At 44.8% G+C, this 22,465-nt stretch overlaps 2 protein-coding genes across 10 annotated transcripts in view; one reads left to right on the forward strand and one right to left on the reverse strand.

Annotated features, from left to right (window-relative positions):
- Positions 1-7: 7 nt before the first annotated feature.
- On the forward strand, positions 8-1,191 carry CENPX (centromere protein X). The gene is made up of 5 exons (XM_048964722.1): positions 8-91; positions 168-219; positions 298-351; positions 499-587; positions 669-1,191. Exons 1-5 carry the CDS (start codon positions 62-64, stop codon positions 681-683), a joined length of 240 nt encoding a protein of 79 aa, XP_048820679.1. The 5' UTR covers positions 8-61; the 3' UTR covers positions 684-1,191.
- Positions 1,192-3,886: 2,695 nt separating this feature from the next.
- ASPSCR1 (ASPSCR1 tether for SLC2A4, UBX domain containing) overlaps positions 3,887-22,465 on the reverse strand; it is a 41,496-nt gene continuing 22,917 nt past the window's right edge. For all 9 annotated transcript variants that reach the window (XM_048964717.1, XM_048964715.1, XM_048964713.1 and 6 more), the window contains 9 exons: positions 20,472-20,611; positions 18,044-18,125; positions 17,090-17,156; positions 16,420-16,482; positions 16,038-16,090; positions 7,342-7,393; positions 6,451-6,520; positions 5,945-6,129; positions 3,887-4,946 (listed from right to left, as the gene is read on the reverse strand). In XM_048964717.1, the coding sequence (XP_048820674.1) occupies positions 4,933-4,946; positions 5,945-6,129; positions 6,451-6,520; positions 7,342-7,393; positions 16,038-16,090; positions 16,420-16,482; positions 17,090-17,156; positions 18,044-18,125; positions 20,472-20,611 (726 nt within the window). In that variant the 3' untranslated portion in view covers positions 3,887-4,932. The remainder of the gene's footprint in view (positions 4,947-5,944; positions 6,130-6,450; positions 6,521-7,341; positions 7,394-16,037; positions 16,091-16,419; positions 16,483-17,089; positions 17,157-18,043; positions 18,126-20,471; positions 20,612-22,465) is intronic.

Raw genomic sequence — 22,465 nt, forward strand, 5'->3', positions numbered from 1 at the left:
AGCAGCCGAGCTCCGATCCGCCCCGCCCCGCGCGCGTCCGGGAGGTGGGACGGGCGGCGCCATGGAGGAGCGGGAAGGCTGTTTCAGGAAGGTGCGGAGCGGAATGGAGCGGAGCGGCCCCGGTCCGACCGGCCCCGCGCCGCCTCACCGCTGCTCTCTCCGCGCAGGAGACGGTGGAGCGGCTGCTGCGGCTGCACTTCCGAGACGGGAGGACGCGAGGTGCGGGGCGGCGGGGCCGGCGCTCGCGGGGCCTCTCCTCCGTTCCCCCCCGCCCCGCTTAGCGCTCTGTCCTCGCAGTTAACGGCGACGCGCTGCTGCTGATGGCGGAGCTGCTGACGGTCTTCGTGCGAGGTGAGCACCCCGCAACCCCCGGCCCCACCCGCGTCCCCGGACCGCCCTGCCCCCACCCTGCCCCCCTCCCGGCCCGGGGGTGATGCTCTCCCCCCCCCCCCCCCGGAGCACCGCGGTCGCAGCGCTCTCTCTCCGGCTGCACCGCAGAAGCTGCGGCGCGAGCAGCGCGACAGGCACAGGCGGAGGACCTGGAGAAGGTGGACATCGAGCACTTGGAGAAGGTGCTGCCCCAGCTGGTGAGTGAGGCTGCTTCCTTACCTTCGTTTGTGCCCCAGGGGTTTGCTGCCTTTAGCCCCTGCTCTTCTCTTTCCTTACAGCTTTTAGATTTCTAGAGACGTGGTGAAGCAGAAGTGACGGCTCAGCTGCTGGCAGAAGATCCCGGCCTGATGCTGAGTCCAGCTCTAGGAATAATAGTGTCATCTCCTTCCTCTGCCCTATTGCTTCTGCTGCCCCGCTCCTGTATCAAGGCTCTGATGGCAGATGCTGTTTTTGAATAGCGGCCTCCGCTCACTGGCTCTGGTGGGCTGTAACTGGTTTCCCTCTCGCTGCCTTCCTTCTTAGCGGTGTGCCCATCAGCACGGTAAAGCTGCTGTTGCTTTCTCAGCTAATGTGAGAAACAGGTGCTTCTTCAGACGATGAGAGGCATGGAAAGACTTAATGGCTGGAAATGTCATCCAAACATCAGGCTCTCCTCATCTCAGCGGGCGGCAGCGGCAGAAACTTCAGGTCCGGCTCCAAGCCTGGCTAATGAATAGGTTGTTAGCAGGAGCTCCGTTACAGGCTCTTGCCAAAAGCAGGTATCTGATCTTTATTTTATAAATAAACAGTGTCTGTCCTTCACTACCTTCCAGTATTTCTCCAGGGCTGTGACATCAAAGAGCGCTCAGAACCTTTTAACCATTTGATATTCTCCTCAGAAGCTGCTTCCCCTCTGCTATAAATTTGTTCTCACAAAGAAACATCAATAAATCAAAAACGAGGCTCCCCCCCTTGTGCAGGCTCATTGCTGCAATTAATCATCAAAAGTCAAGTTGCTTCAAAGACTTGCATGGTTTTCCCCTCACCCACCCTCTTTCTTTAAATCTTTGTAGAACGAAAGGAAAAAGGACAGAATAACAAACAGCATGTGTGAGAATCCCACATCATGGGACAGCTCGGCCCCTGGGCCGGCAGGGGGGCAGGATGGGGGAGCTGTGAAATAGGAAACCTCGCACATGGAGGAAAGGACCCACACAACTGAGCCGGCTTTGTTGGGAAGCGCGGAGCCGGCTGCATGGAAAGCAGCTGACGGCCGTGTGTCCAAAGGGCTGTGCAGTGCTGCTGCCTGGTTGCAGCCTTTGATTAGTAATAGGGAGCAGTTTTGTTTTTTTCCAGCTGACAGCTGTAGCAGGCACGGCTCAATAGGTCGCTGTAGTGCCTCAGCTGAGAACTGTCAAGGTCATCACTCTGGATGGGAGCCACGTGGAAATTTGGACCAAAACCACAATTTAATACGCATTCTTTTTGGTGATGGTACCAGGCGAGGCAGTGCCCCAACCCTCTGAACTGCAGCCTCTCTGCCAAGAGAACTGTTTGTGCAGCTGTACCATGAAACCAGGGAAATAACTGACCTAGTTCAGCTTTCAGCCCCACGACCATACGGTAAAAAGGGCAACAGCAAAAAATGCAGATAATACTACCTCTGAATGCCCAACACCCCTAGGGATGAGTTAGATACTGCAGCAGAAGAGAGCAAAACAAAGCCAGAATCTGCACCCATCGTTCTGCAGCGTGGTAGGAATCTCTGTAGCAAGTACCTTAGGAAGAGCCTGCACACACCACAGCCTCACACCACAGCCTCACACCACAGCCTCTGGTCCCTTTAAAAGAATCCACCCCTACTTTTTTTTTTCTTTAACCTTATCTGGATTCCAAATCATCTCTCCCCCACTCTGAGTCTTGGTGACACACAAAGGGATCTAAAAATGCTCAACTTCGCTTCCCTGGCCCATACCACCAGCATTCCTGACTGAAGAGGACTGCAGATTTGGATGTTAGTGGTAAAGTGGTATTTTAATAGCAGTAGCTTTTTCTTTTCTTTTTTTTTTTGCATAGGAGAGTAAGACCCGATCTGGTTGTTGGAATATCCATGCAATATCCATTTCTCATTCTATTAAAACAGCAGTAGATGAAACTGATGCACTGTGTTACACAAGGGGCATGCACAAACAGGACTGAATCAGTGCATGCAGCTGCGTGGGCTCAGCTGCAGGAGTCCAATCCTCACCAGAAACCTCTTCTGACTGGCACAGCCACTATTAGGGTATGTTTGGGTAAACCAGTTGCATCTTGATTTTAAAATGATTAGAAAGTTAACTCTGGGGATCTGGTTAAACCCAGTATTGGTTCTGCAGCTGTTGCTCATCCCAGCCACAGAGAAGAAACTGGGCTGAGATTTATTAGTGCCTCTGTCAGATTAAGTCACACCTAATTTTCTGTGAGCAGCAGCTGGGTCAAGACAGACCTGATATTAACCTCCTAGTCCTCACTCCTGTACTTAACCCAATAAACTGCCCCATTAGTGCTGATAGTGCTGTTCATGTCCCCAGACATTTCCTTCTCTTTGCCCATACCACGTACTCACAAATGACAAAACTGATGAAATCAAACCAGCTAAGGCACTTCATGTTGCCTGTGCTCTTCAGAAACAAAGAGTAGCACACCTGAAGCCCAGTACAGCTTCCTGCTATCCAAAACACTCCTATTTACTCTTAACCCAGTGATTCAAACACCAGCATGAGTACATCACTGCCTATGCTGGGAGCCAACCTATGGCTCTTCGTGGGCCTCCAACACATCCTGCACAAACTCAGCACAGCAGCTGTAGCTGCAGCATACTTCTAACTTCTGTGAAAGCAATGAGCATGACAGAGCACCTGAACCAAGCGACAGACTGCAAGCTCAGCCCACACAATCCTCTGAAGTAGTAAGCTTTAAACATTATTTTGCTTTGTTTTGCTGTAATACACCTTTATAGACATCAAGCACCAGAAGGGCTTGCCTTTCAAGAAAAGAACTTAGAGCAGCATGTCTGCACACAGTGCTCTTGTAGCCTCCACTGCCGGTGGCCGCACACAGCCCCTGTTTATGTTTGGGTGTCATATAAGGAATCAATCAACGTTTCTGCTCAAGCATTCTGCTCCCTCCACTTCAAGTCTCCTTTTTCCTCTTCCACCTTTCATGCTTCTCCCTCCCTTCAAGTTTCTTCAAAGCATCTAAGAGCATTTGGAAGTAATTAGACCTGAAGGGAAATGTTGGCCAGGCTGGGAGACAATGACAAGTGCCAGGAACCCTGGGTGCCCTTTCTAGCTACTTTGAAGTTCATTCAGATGGTACAAAGCTCTGTTTTGCTTTGTTGGAAGAAAAAAAAAACTGGGAGGAAGGGAATGAGGCATGACAGGCCCATTGAAAAGAGAGCAGGTTCCTGTGAACTGACAGAGAAACAGAGCACTGGGGGAAGGAACACATTATCAAAGAGACCGACAAAAAGGCCTCCTCTGGCCACTGTGCTTTATTACATCTCAGAATTGTGCAGATGCAGACATAGCTTAGAGAACAATTGTCTGTACAGGGAAAATGGAAAATATGCTATTACCATAACATGGAACCCCAGCTTGCCCAGTACAAATCACTGATCCATGAAGAAGATTCAAAATAAAAATAAAAATAAAATAAAGCACCATGGCTGCTGTGGCACTGTGATCTCCAGTGTAAGCACAGCTCTGAACACTCATCCCACTGCAGCATCTGCAGGAGGCAAATTCAGGACCAGCACTTCCCTCTGCACACCAACTGCACGCAGAGGACAGCTGACTCTGCTGTGGGAACTCTCAGACCACAGAAGACGTTTGCAGATTGATGGTGACATGAAGAGATTCTTATGGGAGTTTTTTTTCCCTGCATTATACCCATAGTTACTGACATAAATTATGGGCAGAGAAAATTCCATTAGCAGATATCTGTGTTCTGGGGCAAATGAAAACAGTGTAAGTGCAGTAGACCACGAGTTTCATAAGAAAAGGCAATCGGAACTGTTGTAAGTGATGTGCTTCCCTTAAACCCACTTTCTAGCCATCTACGCCCAGAATTACCAGCAAAAAGCAGAGGTCTTGTTCTACTCAGCACTAAACTATAGGTAAAACTGAATTGCACCTTGCTGCTAGAGTTCAAGCAGCCAGACTCAAGTTATCTTTGAGGATAGAAAGGCAAAAGATAGGAGGATTTGAATTTAAAAATATGGATGAAATCACAGTCCTTCACAGACATTATCTAGGAATTATTTTCCCTTCCATTCTCTATTCATATTATTTGCATGCAGGAAATGTTAAATTTAACCTCTAATCTTGCTTCTGTAGTCATAAACAGGCCTTGCACACTTCCAAAAGGTGAAGCTGGCAGCTGAAAGTAATAGCAATTTTCTGTATGTAATTAATGTTCATATGTATTTAGATCTCTCCAGGGCCACCAACAATTTCTTACAAATTCTGAAGTAGTTCATCAGGAAAGAGGCACAACTGGATGCTCACTGCAGCTCAGGATGCTTCATCTCTTCCCACCTACACCACAAACAGAAGGCCATTAAAACACTTAACCACACAGTTCACACTGCATCATTTCTCAACAGCATGATCTATGTGCTGCTGTGTTCAGGCAATGGTTGGGTTGTGTGGAAGAACAGCTCTTTAGCAGATGGAATGGTGAATACAACATAACTCCCAGGGAAGGGAACCCCATCCTACACATTATTAACATGCATGTTCGAGCACAAGATTAACTTTTCATACCAGCTGCTAGTGGATAACCTACATATGTAGGCAAGATGTTATTCTGTGCTTTATCCAGATAACCTTTACTTGAGAAAGTGGAATGGCTCAAGAGTCCTAGAAACAGGAAATGGTAAAGATATTGCTTCCCACATCACTATCCCAGTACGAGTGGTAGAATCCTAAGAGTAGTTTGTGTTGGAAGGGACTTTAAAGCTCAATCAAACCCCTCCGTGGGCTCGTTGCCCCCACCATCTCAGGTTGCCCAGGGCCCAATCCAGCATGACTGAGCACCTCCAGGGACGGAGCACCCACAGCTCTCTGGGCAGCAGGGCCTCACCACCCTCACAGTGGAGAATTTCTTCCTGCATCTAATGTAAATCTACTCTCTCTCAGTTCAAAATCCTTACCCCTTATCCTACCAAGGACAGATCTGCCACAACAGGAAAAAACACCCCAAGTGACCGTTTGCAGCCTTTCAGGAATAATTCCACACTTTTTCCTATGCTGCTGGAGCTGATGCCCCCACAGAATCAAGTAATAATATCCTACCTAAACTAACATTTGGCATTATTAGCCAGGGAATTCCAGATAACGTTTCCTAGTTTTAATTCCTTATAGAACCAATATTGAGGCACCTCTCCAGTGAAGGCTGAGGTTTAAGGCACAAAATGATTTGTGACTGACAAGCACTGATATCATGTCCTGCCTGCCTTCTGCTGACATCTTCAAGAGCAGAGTCAACACTGAAACTGTTTCAGCAGGAGAACTCTCCCCAGATTTTGTGATACCTGGTAGCTTCAGCCACTTGGGTATTTTCCCAGGGGCCCTTCTCAGCACCTGTGGAGCTTCATGCACTCTTGCTGGTTCTGGTCGTTCAGTCTTTTTGTCACTGCCCACTTCTGGTTCAGGTAGGGATGGAACTATTGATTCTGAGGATGACGAGGCAGAAGGAGCTAATGGTTTGGACAAACATCTAAGGAAGAAAATAAGCAAGTAGAATTACAACTTCTTTTTTTCATACTAACCCCACGTATCACCACATTTAAGCTTTCTAAGTCAGACTGACAAGGCTCTTCTTCTCCATGAGAAAGACCTTAAGATTTACTTGATGTAGTCACTGAAATCCTGCTTTACAAAGAAGAACTCATCAAGCTACAAATTCAGATATGACTGTACAAAGGAGAAACTGAAGTCCTAGCATCTTCAGATCACATTTCTTTTTAGAAAGGCACTTCATGCCCCCACTCCCCCTCCTTGAAATACTCAACTGCAACTCTACTCAGTTCCAACATACCTGGCCATCAATAAATCAGCTGCAGAAGGGGAAACTGCAGAGCTCAGCAGGTCCGATTTCAGGTAACAATCTGTTTAAAATGAAACTTGATGAAATCCCAACACTTGTTTGGTAACATAAAGACATCAATCACAGACTCACGTAGCTCAGTGCTCAACAAGAACCTGCTGTACACCACAGCAAGTTTTCCACCAGCTGTCAAACAGGACACTTTCAAGCTGTGACTGCTTCTTGCACAACTCGAGGCATCTTACTTTGTCATTCATTCAAAACCTTGAGATTCTGACATTTTCTTTCAGTGCTCACTCCATCTGAGGAGCTATTATGCAAAAGATAATGCAGCCCTTGCCAATGCTGGTAACTGTTCCCCTTCAGACTGGTTAAAGCCCATCAGAGCTACGTTTTTCTCGCTAAAAGAGTGTTATTCAATCTCTGGGACAAAGAGAAATTCTAAGTACAAACCAGAGATATCAGGCAACTGAGGATTCCAACCTGTTCTCCCACCTCCAGCTAGTCCACTCAGCAGGAGGTCTATATGAGCATTTCACATCTGTTCAGCTAACATTTTCTACAGTGAAATTTCCTTCTATAGAATCATTCTTCTTTCATTTTTGTCCTCATAGTAGACAATGCCTGCACAACAGCCTAACAAATCTCACAAGAAATGTACTATATTTATATTTGTGCTTAAGCTAACTGCAGTAAAACCCACTTTTAGCGAGAACAACCCAGCTCTGATGGGCTTTAACCAGTCTGAAGGGGAACAGTTACCAGCACTGGCAAGGACTGCATTATCTTTTGCTGGAAGAAATCCTAACATACTGATACAATTCTTTTCAGTCTTGTACAGGTGCTATACAATCAGGTGAAGAAGAGAGGAAGCTCACTCACCCCTGCGCTCCTCAGATCCAAAATGAATGACAGCAGCTGGAAAGAGTTTAGCCTGCAGCAAAGGGGAAAAAGAAGAGGTTACTGATTGTAGATGCTTCCACAATCTACTGTGAACGTTAGAGACAGACAGCTATGGACAAATTCAGAGAGTTTAAGATCAGGTCACTGAAGCATCCATAACTCAGAGAAGTCTCAACTTGCATACAGCACAGGGCACTCACAGTAAATATGAAGCAAAACTCACAAGCTGTTCTCCTACACACAGATGTGCAGCAACACACTCACTGTGCCAACAACCTACTTGTTTTCAATCCAGTTTGAACTGCTAGTTCCTACTTGTTTGGATAAGTGCTGTATTCAAACTGTTTTTTCATTCATTTAGCTCATTATAGTAACTGCAGGACTGCCTTCTTCACATCTGCATTTATCACCCTGATGAACTTTATTTTATCTGCAAATATTATTATTTCGTATTTATGTATTTACCTCTAAAAGAGATGATAATGAGCAGAGCATGCCCAGAACTGAACCCAGAACATCACTGCAACCCCTGCTTTTCAACAATTCCTCAGTGAGTGTTGAGATGTTTGTCAGCCAAAGCATAATTAACTTAATATGCATTTTAATTACAGTGTCACACCTTAAAAGAATACATATGCACATAGTTCATGAAGGAATGAATCAAATGAAAGCATGTTACACTATGTAAATCCATTGAGTCTGATCCCAGCAGTATCACCTCCGTACAAAACGATGCAGTATGTCACAGCTGAATACATCACAGGAAAGATGGGAAGCACTGCCTGTCCCAGCCATGATGGCCCCAGAAAGGTGTGCACTCATCACCTGCAATCTCTGCCTACCCCTTCACGCACACAAGGAACACACGTTGAAGAGCATATGATCAGCAGGCACTCCTCTTTTGCCAGCACACAAGTGCAATAAAACCAGACTCAGACTTTTCCCTTCTGTCAGTGAGACAGAAAATGTTGACTAATGGTCTACACTTACTCTGGCAAAATAACACCACTCCATTTCTCTTCCTGAACAAAACAAACCAATAAGTCTTGTCAGCATCAACTGCTCCTGTTTCTACTACCAAGGCACATCCAGGAACTGCACAGGGCAAGCTGCCTGCTCTTGAGTTTTCTTGAGCCTCTGTTGCCACCATCAGGATACTGGAACTGATGCTCCATCCAGCAAAGCAGTTATAGTATCTCAAAAAACAAAAACCAACAAACCACAAACCAAAACCAACCAGATCTCTACAGGGGAGCCTATGGATTCCCACCTAGTATAGATGTAGATTAATCAGGATGGATGAATGGAGATGAGATGAATCAGTTTCAGCTATCTTCCTGGTACAAATGCCAACAAGTACGTGGCATTGCAAGTTTTTGGACATTAATCCAAAAGGTGCTGTAGAATTTCCTAAGTAACACAGCCTGCACGTTAGAGTAAAGCAGAGGAGACATTCATTTGTCTACTCCAAACCTCAGCTCCTGCCTAGCGACCAGGGATCTTCACATCCTCCAAGTGTCATTTTAGCAGAAATCATTATTTACCAGGTCTTTTTAACACGTTAGTCCTCAATCAACAGTGCCTAAGATTGCCTGCTCCACTCACAAAGACAGCTCTCCATAAACTTTTTAATTAAAAAGTACCAGCCACGGTTTAGAAACCCCAGAGAAAATTCTTCCAAGAGCTTTGATGTTTCCGCTGCGTTCGTCTGAAGGGATCCCTCTATTTAGGAAATGGGTGGCTTAAAAGGGAGCCCCCCCAGCACCCCCTCCCCAAACACACATACACTCAAGCCCTTTTGCACACAACATCCTTTTCATGCCAGCTGCAAGTTGGAAAATGAGGTTTTTGTAGCGTGTTAGTGTTGGAATTTTTTAATAACCTCCCCTCTCTGTTTTTCCCCTCCTGCCCAATTATCTTGGTAAATAATTAACATTCTGAAGGAGATAAGTAAGCACAACATCTCAAAACTCAAAGCCTTTTAGTTCAAAGCCCTGCCCTCCTCTCTCCCCACTGCCACCACCAAAACTTGCTTGTCAATCAAGCTCTGGGCACACACATCAAAGCTCCATGCAGGAATGGCCCCAAGGGGTCAGAGAAAATTCATGGCAGGGCCAAAGTGAGGCACAAAGAGAGAGAGAGAGAAGCACAGACTGAGAGCTAGACAGACATACTGAGCAGCAGAAACACACAAACAGAATGTGCCCCAATATAAACCTCTACCCTATTTACTCACAAGTTGACAAACAATCTTAGTTCTGAATTTCAGGCTCCACCACCACAACCATTTCCTGCTGCTGGCAAAATATCAATCCAAAATCTTTTAACTGAAAGGCACTGGACAGCAGTTCACAGGCATACACAACACAACCTCCTACCTACGGCGGAGCAATTCCCCCCATCACTGTCCCTTCCCAGTGCTCAGCCAACAGGGATCTGTTACCAAATTCATATCCGATAAGGTTTTGCATTCAGATCTTTCTCCACAATAACAGTTCATTCACACCACCCCTTATCCAGCTTTCTCATTCCAGAACTCTCAGGTGTCACCCCCTGTTTCAGGGCTCACTTTGGGTGCAGTACAGGAAACAGCCAGCTGCATCTCACTGCTACCCCACCAGCTCTCCAGCCAGTCACCAGCAGGACACACTGCCTCAGAGCTTTCTGCAACACTAAATATGAAGATATACGTAGAAATATGCACACAGAGTGGAATAACCTCACCCGTCAAGGAATGCCTTGGTATAAAGGTGAGAAGGAGTTAGTATCCTCAGGACAGGAAAATGCACAACCAGAAAGCTGGAGCCTTTTGTATTCCCCAACACTGCTTTGGAAGCTGAAGTCACATTGGGCAGAATGTTATTCAAAATGCATACTCTTAGGTCAGTAATTTCTTCACTTACATGCTTCTGTGGCCCTAGAAGATGAATCTTGCAGTCTTAAATTCATTGCACAGGATTCTTTTAAGAATATCATTGAGCCAAGAGAGATTTAGAAACCTCTTACGGTTACACTGGGTGCAGCAGACCAACCAAACAAATCACAGGTTGCTTGAAACAAGCATTCAAAAAACTCCGCTCAGTTATACGTGAAGAATTACTACAACAGAAGTCAACAGGTAGTTACCATGCTGCAATATCCAGCATTTCTCTTCCTGGCTGCCTTCACTTCCAGCCAAAGGTACAATGTTACTCTTACAAGGAAAATTAACACTATTACACTATGGAATTTTAATGTTCAAATCACACTGTTTGAGGTAGATTTGCAAGATGTAGTTGGATTGTTATTTTTACTGTAAGAGTACCCAGAAATCTGATTGGAAATGGTGTCCTAATGTGCACTATATATGTGTATGTGTGCATAATGAAAGGCAACACACAGTGCAAATTAAAAATCGAAGAAACTACAATTTTTTGTACCGATGAAAAACTGAGATCTAATGAGAATAAGTAACTTATTCAAGGCCACACAAAATGGCAGTGGCAGGAATAAATATATATTTCCAGAGTACCAACCGGGGTCGTAGTCAGTCACTAAGGAAGCAAGAAGCAGAAGAACCACTGTCCTGCTTATCACCCTGTGTACTTAAGGAGGGTCACTCCTAACAAACAATTCCTTAGGTTTCAAACATTCTTCAGTAACACAGCTTCATCACTTTGCTTTGGTACAAGCTGAGACTCACGCTTTCTGTTTCTGCTGTCTGAAGACCAGCCTGTTGCTCACGCAGCCACATTCAAACTCTGTAGCGACAGTAACCCAAAATTCTATTTCAGACAACCCAAGTTACTCAGATACCACAGTGGTGAGCATGGTTTATGACAGCAGGGCATCCTGGTTGTGGAGTGGTATATTGGGTCATGACAAAAATATCCATCCTAGAACAAAATTCCACTGCGAATCCAACTGTGACGCACAGGAGAAATATTTCTGATTTTTTTTATTGCATGTTTTAGTCATTTGTTCTCTAGAGCACAAAAACGATTTCAGACAGTACCCTCCCTCAATACCATCCCAACACTTCTTCCCTCAGTGGGCACTTCCAGATGCACGCATTCCAAAAGTCCTACAACTGAGTACCGCAAATGATGTCCATTATTACCGTGCAGTTATTCTGCTCACAGAAAGAATGATGCTTTCAAATCAGGCAGGGACTGTTGTCTAAGGGGAGCTCGCAGCTGCCAGAAAGAGAAGCATTCTTTCCGTTACATGATCTGAAAAGATTAGAGTGCCACAGGTCTGCAGTTAGTTTGATGTTAAAAGATGAATAAGAAAATAAGCACTTCAAAGGAACACGCGCATGGAAGGAGAAACCCAAGCTACCAACATGAAATACTGCACAGTACACACACCCCAAACACATAAACTTGCCCTTGGAAAATTCAACCGGAAAGCCGGTGGATCAAAAGCTTCCTCAAGCAAGACTGCAAAGCATTGCTGAAACAGAAATAAACACCACAGCCATGGTGAAAGGGGCAAAGTGACTAAGTGGTTCTTGTTTATAACCTGAGAACAAAGCTTCTCAATGTGGACTGCAACTGCAAAAGAAGATGGATATTCTGCAGCCAATACGGGGGAAATCTGATCCAGCTTGAACAGGGGCCCTTTAAAATTCATAAGGCATAGATAAGACTTGAAAGCACTATTTTGAGAAGGCTACTTAAGAAGGAATCCAGGTATAAAGAGTATTCATTGAGCCCTTGAGCTGAGATCAGAAAGATTTGGCCTCCGAAATTAATAGTAGAAGAGGGAATATTTTTGGCGGAATTTCCACTCTGAACTAAGCCGTGCAAGAAAGGCCTCATCCTTACTGCACTGCCTTGCCCTAATCCAAACCAGCATGAGAAACAAGTGTGCACAGCCATGATGAGTTACCAGGACTAGTATGACAAATAGGAAGTAAGATTCCGACCAAAGCCTACTTAGATGAGAAAATCCTGAGTGGTAATAAAGGGCTGAGGCTTCATGCAGGAAGGTGAATGCCATCCTCTGGGTGAATTTCACTATTAATTCTGATTTTCCTTATTAGCGAGTGGAGTAACACCAAGAACAGCCACTGGAAGTACCTCTGGTGGAAAGACTCTCATGAAGAAGTTTCTTCTGCAATTGCATTCGGACTCTTGCCAAAAGTCAGAAGGCCTCAACCTGCCCAAGTCAGTCAGCTTCAGTGAACAGAATGCCAGACGTGTTGCCCAAAATGGCATTAATGAGTAGGATATGGAAACAGAACCAAAGGCAAAGAAACGAACAAACAGCTCCTCTGCACTCCTGCCCCACAGTACGTGCCAGAGGAAACACTTGGTGCACTCTAAGATCTGATTAAAAAAACTAAATATTTACATGGAAGAGTGTGGATTCCTTCAGCTCCTCAGAAGAGGCCTCCTGCCCTTTGCTGCCTTGACCTTCCCAGTGGCTGGTATTCTTACCTTCTGCTAACTCTTTCCTGGTATTAACTCAGCTCTTAATTACTTTTCCTACTAATGCCCTCCAGATACATGCTACTCAAGTGCCTGGTTCTGGGAGGAACAAGAAAGGGAAGAGCAACTCTGAGAAGCTTGGCAGGGAAGCACAAACAGGCAACCAGTGCTGTAAGAAACTCAAGGCCAAGTGCTACAACAGGGAAGCCTGTGGTTGTTCAATTCTGGAGAGCAGAACATTATAAAACACTTCAAGGGACATGAGGATAAGGCAGCCAGCAAAAACAACAATAACAAAAATGAAATAGAAAAATCAAAGCGATGTCTTGAAGTCTTCACTGGTTCCAGAATACCTTGCTGCCTATCCATGCTCTCACTACAGTGTAAGTACACACATTTCAGGAGAATTCATCTCAGGCATTTCTTTCAGCCCAAATATTTTAGCAAACAAGTTGACAATATTTGTCATTTTCCCTGGTTTTGCTTATATCATAAATGTTCTCCCTTCGTTGTGAGCTATCAGATTTAATAAATGTGGTTCCAATCTTATCAGCTTGAATGCAGGCAGAGAGCGTAGAGAAGAAAAATACTGATAATAGCACACTGCACCATCTGCAGAGACTCCTGTGACTGGCTTCAACACAAATTACACTCACATCACTCAAATGTACCCACATTACTACCTCAGACACCATCTACTTTTTCTTACAGATGGCAACGCAGCAGCCTGAACACTGGAAGATAACAGACTGCTAGCATAAATCCTGGGAAACCGAGGTGCAGGTCTGTAATCCATGCCTGACATTGGATGAGCATCCCCAACCAACCAATTCCTAGCCATATCACACAGAAAGGAGCTCCACCCACTACAGTATGTTCCTAAAACATCCAGGCTGGCAGCAGTTGATGTCCAGAACGGTTCACGTTGAGGCTCAAGCAGCCTCTTGCCTCTGAAAGTCTCAGTGATAACCACAGGTACCCAGAAAATCCTTGGAAGGCAATTTCAAGGTGATAAGGACAGGTACACAGGCAGACAGGGTGCTTTCCAACACTGACAAAACAGAAAGCAGTATCAGAAATTGAAGTACCTAGAACTTCAGGAGCAGCAAAATATCCAAGAGACAAGAAGCAAGAAGAGGGAAAATGTAAATTGCAGAGGCAGATTTTGACTCTTCAGCATCTTGGAGGTACTTAAAAAAAATTCATCTTAAAGAAAAAATAAATAGCATCAAAACTCAAAGGCCATTGGATCCTAGAGGAAAATGCGGCATATGGAAAAGAAATCACTGCAGAGACACTGAAAAGCAGCAGTATATTTTGTAGGAACACAAGAGAAGCTGGAGGCTGAGACAGGAAAGCTTGGAAGGCATCCCAGCCAAATCTCAGAAAAAGACGAACACTCATTTTATGCAGGAGACATCTGCTGTCGAGAGACTTTGGAATTATGGGGAGAAAAAAAAAGCTTTCCAATAAGCACGTTAGAAAACGTGTGTAAAGGAACTCAAGGTGAGGGATGTGTCCAGACATGACAGCTTAAGACAACCACAGGAGAAGGTGTGGGGGCAGAGAGCAGTGTGCATGTGCCATTTCAAACACGCCTGCACAAGCCACGTTTCCAAGGCTGCTTCCCTTGCCTCAGAACAGCTAACAAGTGGATAACATTTTTTATTATCTGCTGCTCCTCCGAATGTTTTCCAAATGTATTATTAGCAATGCAACTACAACCGGTTTCCTTTTCCTGGAGTTTCTCAGAAATCTGAAGACAAAATTTGTCTTTTGCATTTCCCATCATGGTTACCATGTGGGACTTGAGACAATGTTTTGGATGGCAGATGTGGATGAGATGGCACAAGTCAGAGGAAGCTGGGAGAAACTGCCTTTGTGCCTGAGTTGGAAAGTCTCCTGTTTCAAAGAAACAAAGTGTTTTCCACTGGTATTTTTGTTACTGATTAAATCACACAAAAATGGCTTTGAAAAGAAAACCATTTGTCACCCCACGCACCATGGTATTACTTCTTACCAAGACATACGTGTTCACATTCCTGTCTGGCAGGAGAAGCACAGTCTCCTGCACAACACATTCAAAGAGATGACATGCTGTAGAGTGTGGGAAGTCTGATAGAAGCAGGTAGTCCTCAGGCTGTGCAGCTGGGCAGAGGCCAAGAGCTTCTGCACAGCACTTCCTGAACCGTGGAACCAAATGGGGCTGTGATCCCCAAGAAGCTCAGAACTCTCTAGGAATCTATACCTGTCATAACTACTGTGACAATACAAAGAATGCTGACACTCCCAAAACCACAAATTTCAGCAATGAATCTCTATCAGCTTACAGGAAAAAGAGATTTCTCCCTGTGAGCACAGGGATACACGCTTTGGCTCTCTGGATGTTCAATAGCCTACGAGCAGCTGCACTTGTATCATATCCACATGGGCTGGTCATGAAGTTGTGGAATTTGGAAAGCTCCATCACAAACAACTTCAGAGACATGCTAATGCCTACCTAACTCGCCACACTGCCTGAAAGGTCCCTTTTTCTCTCCTGCCATTGCACTGTTCTGCTCTGAGGCATCAAGCTAAAACCTTCACTGCAGTCCGCTCGACTTTTTCCTCTGCAAGTGATCTTCAGTCCATCAGTGCAAAAGGCCATGAAGCTCTGAATGACACCACATTTTAAACATCTCGAATGTGGGGTAAAATGACTGATAAAATCTCTTTATCAGACTTTCCTTAGCACGTGTGATTTACATAGCCATGTGTCTGATCAGAAATTTCAAGACCCCTTGATCTGACATTTGTGAAAAAGATCCACAAGTCTGGATTTGAAAAATTAAACACTCATACAGCAGCTTCAAAATGGTCAGATTTGTGACTAACACAGCCTCTACTTCTAGCCATAAAAATTGAAAACAGCCACCTATCCAAATCCAGTGTCATCTCTACTATATTAGGCCAGCTACAAATACAACAAACCGCTCTTGCCTTTTTTTAAGGTTAAATACAGTACAGACTTCACAAGGCACTAATTGTATGTATACAACAATTCAAAGCCCCTACCCCTGCCACAAAAAAAGAACATATTGCTGCACAAGGTGGACCTCTTCTGGTGAGCAGCTTGTGCTCTGAAGCACCTGGTCCCATTAGTTGTGGCTAAGAGAGGTCTAGAGGGATCACAGCAGCACACAGCTTCTTTTGAAAGTAACTAAAGCATATGGTGGCAAGGGGGAGCAGCAAGTCAGAGAGAGCACACACGTGAGTCCTTACCTCAGAGAGCTTCAAACTTTCATCGTTCAAGATGACTCTGGGAGGTGCAATAACTGAAGTTAAAAAACAAGTTACAAAACAGGGCCACCCAGCAACCAAAACAATAAATACAGCAGGTATGGGAGGGATTACTGCTTTTTCTTCTTCAAAAAAATAAAAAAAGAAGAGTGACACTTCTACACAGCCCACACAGGCTCCTGATTAGGTAGAATCATAACATGGCTAAGAGCTGATAATACCTCCTTTGCATTCTGCTGCCGTATTTAGGGGAAAAAAGTATATACATCCCTCCCCAGATTGTGTGTCATGGCATCACAAGATCTCATACGCATCATGATTATGAACAGGCTTTAAGGTCAAATATTAGCAACAGCACACTCACACAAGTAAAATGGTAAATCTGGATCTGCAAGGTGGCTTCTTACAAAATCTCTCACAATGCCAACTGTGAAAAAAGGAAGAGAGAGAAGTTTGCTGCGTTACATTTGTTTCCCCTGACACCAGGCAGAAGGGCTAACAGGTATCTCCAGAACTACCCTCTGTAACGTCTGCAGGCTGCCTTTTGCCCAAAGGAACACTACCACACTTGTTACTATTGCAGACCTCTTGGAGAAAATGCTTAGATGTGATGGTTCCCTGGCAAAAATCAAAGATGCTGTCGTGTCAAGTTCTTCCACGGAAATCCAATAGCAGCTCCAAGATTTGCAGACAGCAGGTAGGTGAGACACTGGTAACTAATTATTAGTTTTCCCTACCATATAAAAGTATCAAAAATAGCATTGCTGCCTGCTCAAAATAAGATCTAAATTAATAATAGCAAGGGTTGCTCTGCACACAGTCCGACTTTCTATCTTTTGTGAACTGACAGAGGCAGAAATGTCTAGCTCCTGTTATTACAGTAGGTAAAGCTTGTTCCCTCCTCCCCCACCCCCCACCTGTATTACTCCCCCTGGACAGCAGAAAGATCACCCTAGAGCCACCCCTCTTTTGGCATGCAGCTAATGCTGAGAGAGGTGAGCTGCAGGCACACCTGAAGCAGAGGCTGCTCTTACCAGTTTCAGTAGGTCGGAAGAACCCCTGCAGGATATGGCGGTCAGGGAAATGGACTCTCAGCACCACCTAGTCAGAGGCAAAGCACATCAGGTCAGCTGTGCACGGCCATTTGGGAAGGCCTGTCCTTGGCTTCAAAGCTGCATGTTTCTTTTTACACAGGGAGATCTGAATCTTTTACTCTACAGGCACACAAAAACATACAGGTTGATAATTACTGTGCAGCTCCCGAAAGGACACACAGAGGCTGCCTGGCTTCCCAAGGCCCTAAGAGAACTCTGATCTTTACAAATGCTATCTCTTACAGTGCAGCAGCGTTGTTGGTTAGCTCCCTGCACTAAGTGATGCTCACAAGACATTGCTATCTTTCTCATTGCTAAATATGGACAGGTACAGACAGTGAATCAGTACCTTGAAGCACCTGTGGTAGCAGGAATCTGCCACTCACACAGCTCCTGGGCAGCATAACTAAAATAACTTGCACCATTCTATTTCCAGTGTTGGTCAGACAGCACCTAACCTAAGAACATAATCTCTTATTTCTTTGCAACAAATCATCAAAGACAGAAGCTGCAACAAGACCATATTTACAAAGTGAGGTATCTCTAACATTTAACCCATAATGAGATACTATTGAAACTTAAGAGTTTACAGAGGAGGGGTGGATAGAAAAGTTCAATCAGGTAGAATGATGTGTGCATGTAAGGAGGGGGTTTTGAAGCATCATCTGGAACAAAGCAAAAGGAGTTATACTGCACGGCACTCAACCACGTCATTCCATGAGAGATGATTTTAATTGGTGCAGCTATTATGCAAGTGCCACAAACAATTAACAAGGAAAGAATTTACAACATCCTCCTGTAAGCAGCTGAAGATCTTGTTCTCATCTGGTTCACAAAGCTACTAACCCCCACGTTTGGGCTAGCCAGAAGGACTGGGAAAAGAACAAAGGCTACCTTTGGGTAACGTTCCAGCTTTTCTTTCAGCTGAGCCTCCCTTAAAGATTTGGTCAGCAGTGGAGCTTCTTCCAGGCGTTTCCTAAATACATGGGAAGACAACAAACTGTCAGTTCTGTACATTTCAGATACACTTCAATTTTACTAAGAAAGCATAAGGTCCAAGCAAAGCTGATGAGAACTGCTCAATTGTTCCACACATCTCTCACAGCACTATTTGAGATGAAACAGTGCATTCACAAAAACATACACCTTTTTTTTCTGTAAGTAAAGACATAAGCTTAGATCCAACAGATCCCCTTCAATTCCATGTTCAGCTTCAGACCTTTTCTTTGTTTCTGGATATCCTATTTACCAGAATACATTTTGGTGAAACATTTGATCATATAATTACAATAATGCACAACTATTTCCAAGTTATCTCCTATGCCTATCCAGCCTGAAGGACCTCTGTATTTTTGAGAATCACAAGGTACCTCAGGAACAACAGCTGCTAAACAAAACCACCACAGGCTTACTTCACCTGCTGTACTCAGAACTGTCTGCTGGAACACCACATTCTGAAATGCTCTGAAAGTATTACTCACGGTTTGAAAAGCAATCATGAAATTAATCTGCACCGTTTCTTCTCTGTGTACCAATTTCTGACATCAATTCTTGCCTCTTCATGAAATCAGAACTAAATTCTAATTGCACATAAAATACTGCCCTGCATGCATCTAGTCCTCAGTAAGATTCAGCAGCTAAGACCAGAAGCCAACTGATATCACTTTCATGTGGAACTTGTCTTTATATTTATCCCTGGCTGTGAGGAGGGAAAAGGATTACAAGCATCAGCAAATTTGGAAATGAGGAAATTTTTGAGGGGGCTGAATTCCAGTAACCCCCAACCAAATGACCCCACATTGGTACCACTAACTGCTCCAGACCCACAAGTGGCAGAGCAATTTTCAAGCCCATCTGTGTACTCATGTGGATTTCAGAGGTCTATGGGGAGAAAAACCAGCTCCAACTCCTCTTGGCTATAGCGTAGTTTCATGGATTGCTTGCAGAGTTTAAAGGCATGTTGTGATGCTCTTAAAAATAAATACACTGATGAAGTTAGCTTAGTTGAGAACATACAGACAGCCAAATGCTGTTGTGACAGGGAGGCTACCTTACCTTAAGGTAAGTTTTTAGTTCAGAACTGCTTCACAGAACATAAGGTTTTTCTTTCTAGCTGAAAAAGCTAGTAATTGCTAATGAAGTCACAGAACCATTTGGTTTAGAAAGGACCTTAAAGATCATCCAGTTCCAACCTCCCCACCATGGGCTCAAAGCCCCATCCAACCCAGCCTTAACGCTTCCAGGGATAGAGCATCCACACTTTCTATGGGCAATCTGTTCCAGTGCCTCATCACTGTCAAAGTGGAGAACTTCTTCCCAAAGCCTAATCTAAATCTGCTGTTTAAAGCCACCACCATGTCCTATCACTACACTCCTAACAGAATCCCTTTCCAGCTTTCCTGTAGGTTCTCTTTAGGTGCTGAAAGGCTGCTATAAGGTCTCCCCAGAGCCTTTTCTTCTTAGCCTTTGTTCATAGGAAAAGTGCTCCAGCCCTCTGATCATCCTCAAGATCCTCCTGGACCTTCTCCAGCAGAAGTAGGTCTCTGTTACATTGATGGCCCCAAGCTTAACATAGTACTGCAATGTAGGACCTCACAAAAGCAGAGCTGAGAGAGAATCCCCTCTCTTGACATGCTTGTCACTCTGCTTTTGATGCTTACTTAGTGGGAGTTGCTCCTAAGAAGCTGTAGTATTGTGCTCATATGTTTGTCCATTACAAGTTACTAATTCCAGCCATTTAATTCCTGGTAGTTAATATGAAGTCACATCAAAACAGAAAGCAGGAGTTCACCACTGTTTTGAGCCTCCAGCAAATAATAGCACATCTAATATAAAAGACAGTGGCTTATCTTTCAGAACAAAGGAGAAGGAAAAAGAAAAAAAAAAAAAGAGATGGGGTGTTAAGTAGCTTTGATTAACTCTTTGAAGTGTAGAAGACAGGAAGGAACCTTTCTTTCACTCCTTTTTTTGGTGAGGGACTGGCCCTGACTAGCTCAGGTTCTCAGATAAAGTTATCACCACCCAGGCATCACAGACTTCATGATGAAACTTTCAAGTGAACCTTTCAAGTGAAACAATTAACCCAAACACAAACAGTTAACTAGTTCACACACAAAGGTTCTTTAAACAGAAACATGGCATAGCCTTTGAAATCAAACTGCACAAAGGGTAGAGATTTCCAGTGCTTATCATTAATTCCATACCCAGTAACTTACCTACAACCCTTACCCCAGAAACCACAGCCAGCAGCAGGGGCACAGTGTGTCTGCGCTCAGCAGAAGGATATGAAGCAAACACAGTCACCAGTACAAAGGGAACTTGCCTCTCACTCTGCAGCTGTGCCAAACGTTTCCGTACATCGTCCACCGTGACTTCAAAAAAGTCATCAGGAAGGTCCTCCAGGTCAGCAGGAAGTGGATCCAGCAGGTCTGGGTGACACAGAAGTGGCTCTCGTTCTACAAGCTACAGAATACAAACAGGTGTGGATTAGCCTTAAACGCACTGCTTTGCTCACACTGTAAGGTTCCTGAGTGTTTGCAAACTGATCTACAACCACTAGTTGAGAATTCATGATGCTAAGGAAGTACTCCACTCCCTGACCATCCCACAGGCATCACACAGAATACAGGTGCTATTCTAAGCACCAGAGCTTACAAACCACCCTTTCAAGCTGTTTATAAGCCATGTACTCCTGCCTGTCGTCATACCTTCCATTCTCCTTGCTTTGCATTCTCTTGCCATAGAGCCAAGAGCACCAGTTCCCAGTCAGGTCTCAACCCATGTTTTCTTACTTTAAAGAGCCATCCTTTTACCTGTTGAGTTCTCTCAACTCAGTCACTGTGGGGTTTTATTAGACATTTCAACTTTTTGACCCGGGTTCTGGTCCGTAACCCAACTCTCATCCAACACAGAGAACTCCCTTAGACAACTAAACCCATTTTGCTTTGCACTTTTAAAAGTACTTGGCACTGACTGTGAACATAACCACTAGAAGGGTCACATACACATGAGGCTGTTATATGTCCACTTACTCTTGAACAATTCAGACTTTTTAAGACCTAGACATCTTTAAATGCCCAAAGCCTTGAAGCAGTGCACTGTACTCCAGGCAGCAGGATTTGCAGGGGAAAGCAGTCCATGACTGAGGAGCCTCACGAGAACAAAAGTTTTGATAGTTAATACAGCATTTCTTTACAGCTGGCCTAACAGCCCTAAGCTCTACGAACAAATCTGTTTCCCATTTCTCCCCCCTATATTCCCTTATATATTCTTTCCAATCCAAATGAATGCCTGAACGCCTGCCCTCCATCTCCCTTCCCCCAGGCCCGGGCCTCTTGGGAACAGAAGGAGTCTCCTTCAATTGTCAAAAGAGACAACAAATTACAAGGCAACATCCACTCTATTTGCGGGCACTAAAGGGTAATTTGAGAAATTAGAAGAGCGAGGTTGTATGGGTGGGACCCTTGGCTACATTTAGAAAGCTGAGCAGAGCCCTCTGTAACTAGAGGGTGAAAGACCCTGATTGCAGCTTTCTTTCCTTGGGCGCAGGGAGGAACGCGGGGCTGCTGCAGGGAGCGATGCTGAGCAGCACAGCAGGGCTCAGCGCTGCAAGCAGGGGCTGGGAAGGCCAGGCTGGCATCAGGGTTAGCCCAGCCTCCCCACCCATCAGGCACATCTCATTTCACTCTGAACACACGCATACAGAGAGAAGACTTGTGGAACGTCCCCCCCGCAGCCATTCTCCAGCCTATTGGACTGGACACAAAACATACTGCTTCCCATAGATAAATGCCCCATTCAAGACTCCTCCACTTAACTCTGCAGCGTACCTGCACCAGCCCAGACAGACAGATGGGAGCTGAAACACGGCTAGATCATTTTCTCCTGTTTCCTAGCCAACCCTGAATGCTGCTCACAACGACTTCCAAACTGACACAGTACTTAGCTGCAACTTAATATGAAGAAACAGAAAGTTTTCTATACAGAAGAGCAGATGTGAACATCTAGCAAGACTGCACACACCACTACAGTAAGAACCTCCTAGCACGACAATTTCAGCTCAGTCCCAACAACGAGAGTTATGGAGTGAGCTGTAATGAGTGAAAAATGATCCAAGCGTTCTGAACTTGTTTTTCAAAGCTTCTGCAATTTGATTTCAGAATTGCGTGGCACTCTGATTCCGACCAAAGAGCTGCATGAGGTATCTACAAGGCACTGCTCAGCAGCCAGAAGACATGACTGTTCTGCCCCCGAGGATGCAAAGGCTGCCACATCATCACATCTCTTCTGCTACACATTTCACACCCACTGGAATCA

Source organism: Lagopus muta, chromosome 18 (assembly GCF_023343835.1).
Source record: "Lagopus muta isolate bLagMut1 chromosome 18, bLagMut1 primary, whole genome shotgun sequence".
Lineage (NCBI taxonomy): Eukaryota > Metazoa > Chordata > Aves > Galliformes > Phasianidae > Lagopus > Lagopus muta.

What these genes read in the sequence shown, in the direction of transcription:
- CENPX (XM_048964722.1), top strand. Translation starts at nt 62, where the DNA reads ATGGAGGAGCGGGAAGGCTGTTTCAGGAAG. An exon ending in GGGAAGGCTGTTTCAGGAAG is followed by an intron (nt 92 to 167) that starts GTGCGGAGCGGA and finishes CTCTCCGCGCAG; the next exon opens with GAGACGGTGGAGCGGCTGCT. An exon ending in GCTGACGGTCTTCGTGCGAG is followed by an intron (nt 352 to 498) that starts GTGAGCACCCCG and finishes GCTGCACCGCAG; the next exon opens with AAGCTGCGGCGCGAGCAGCG.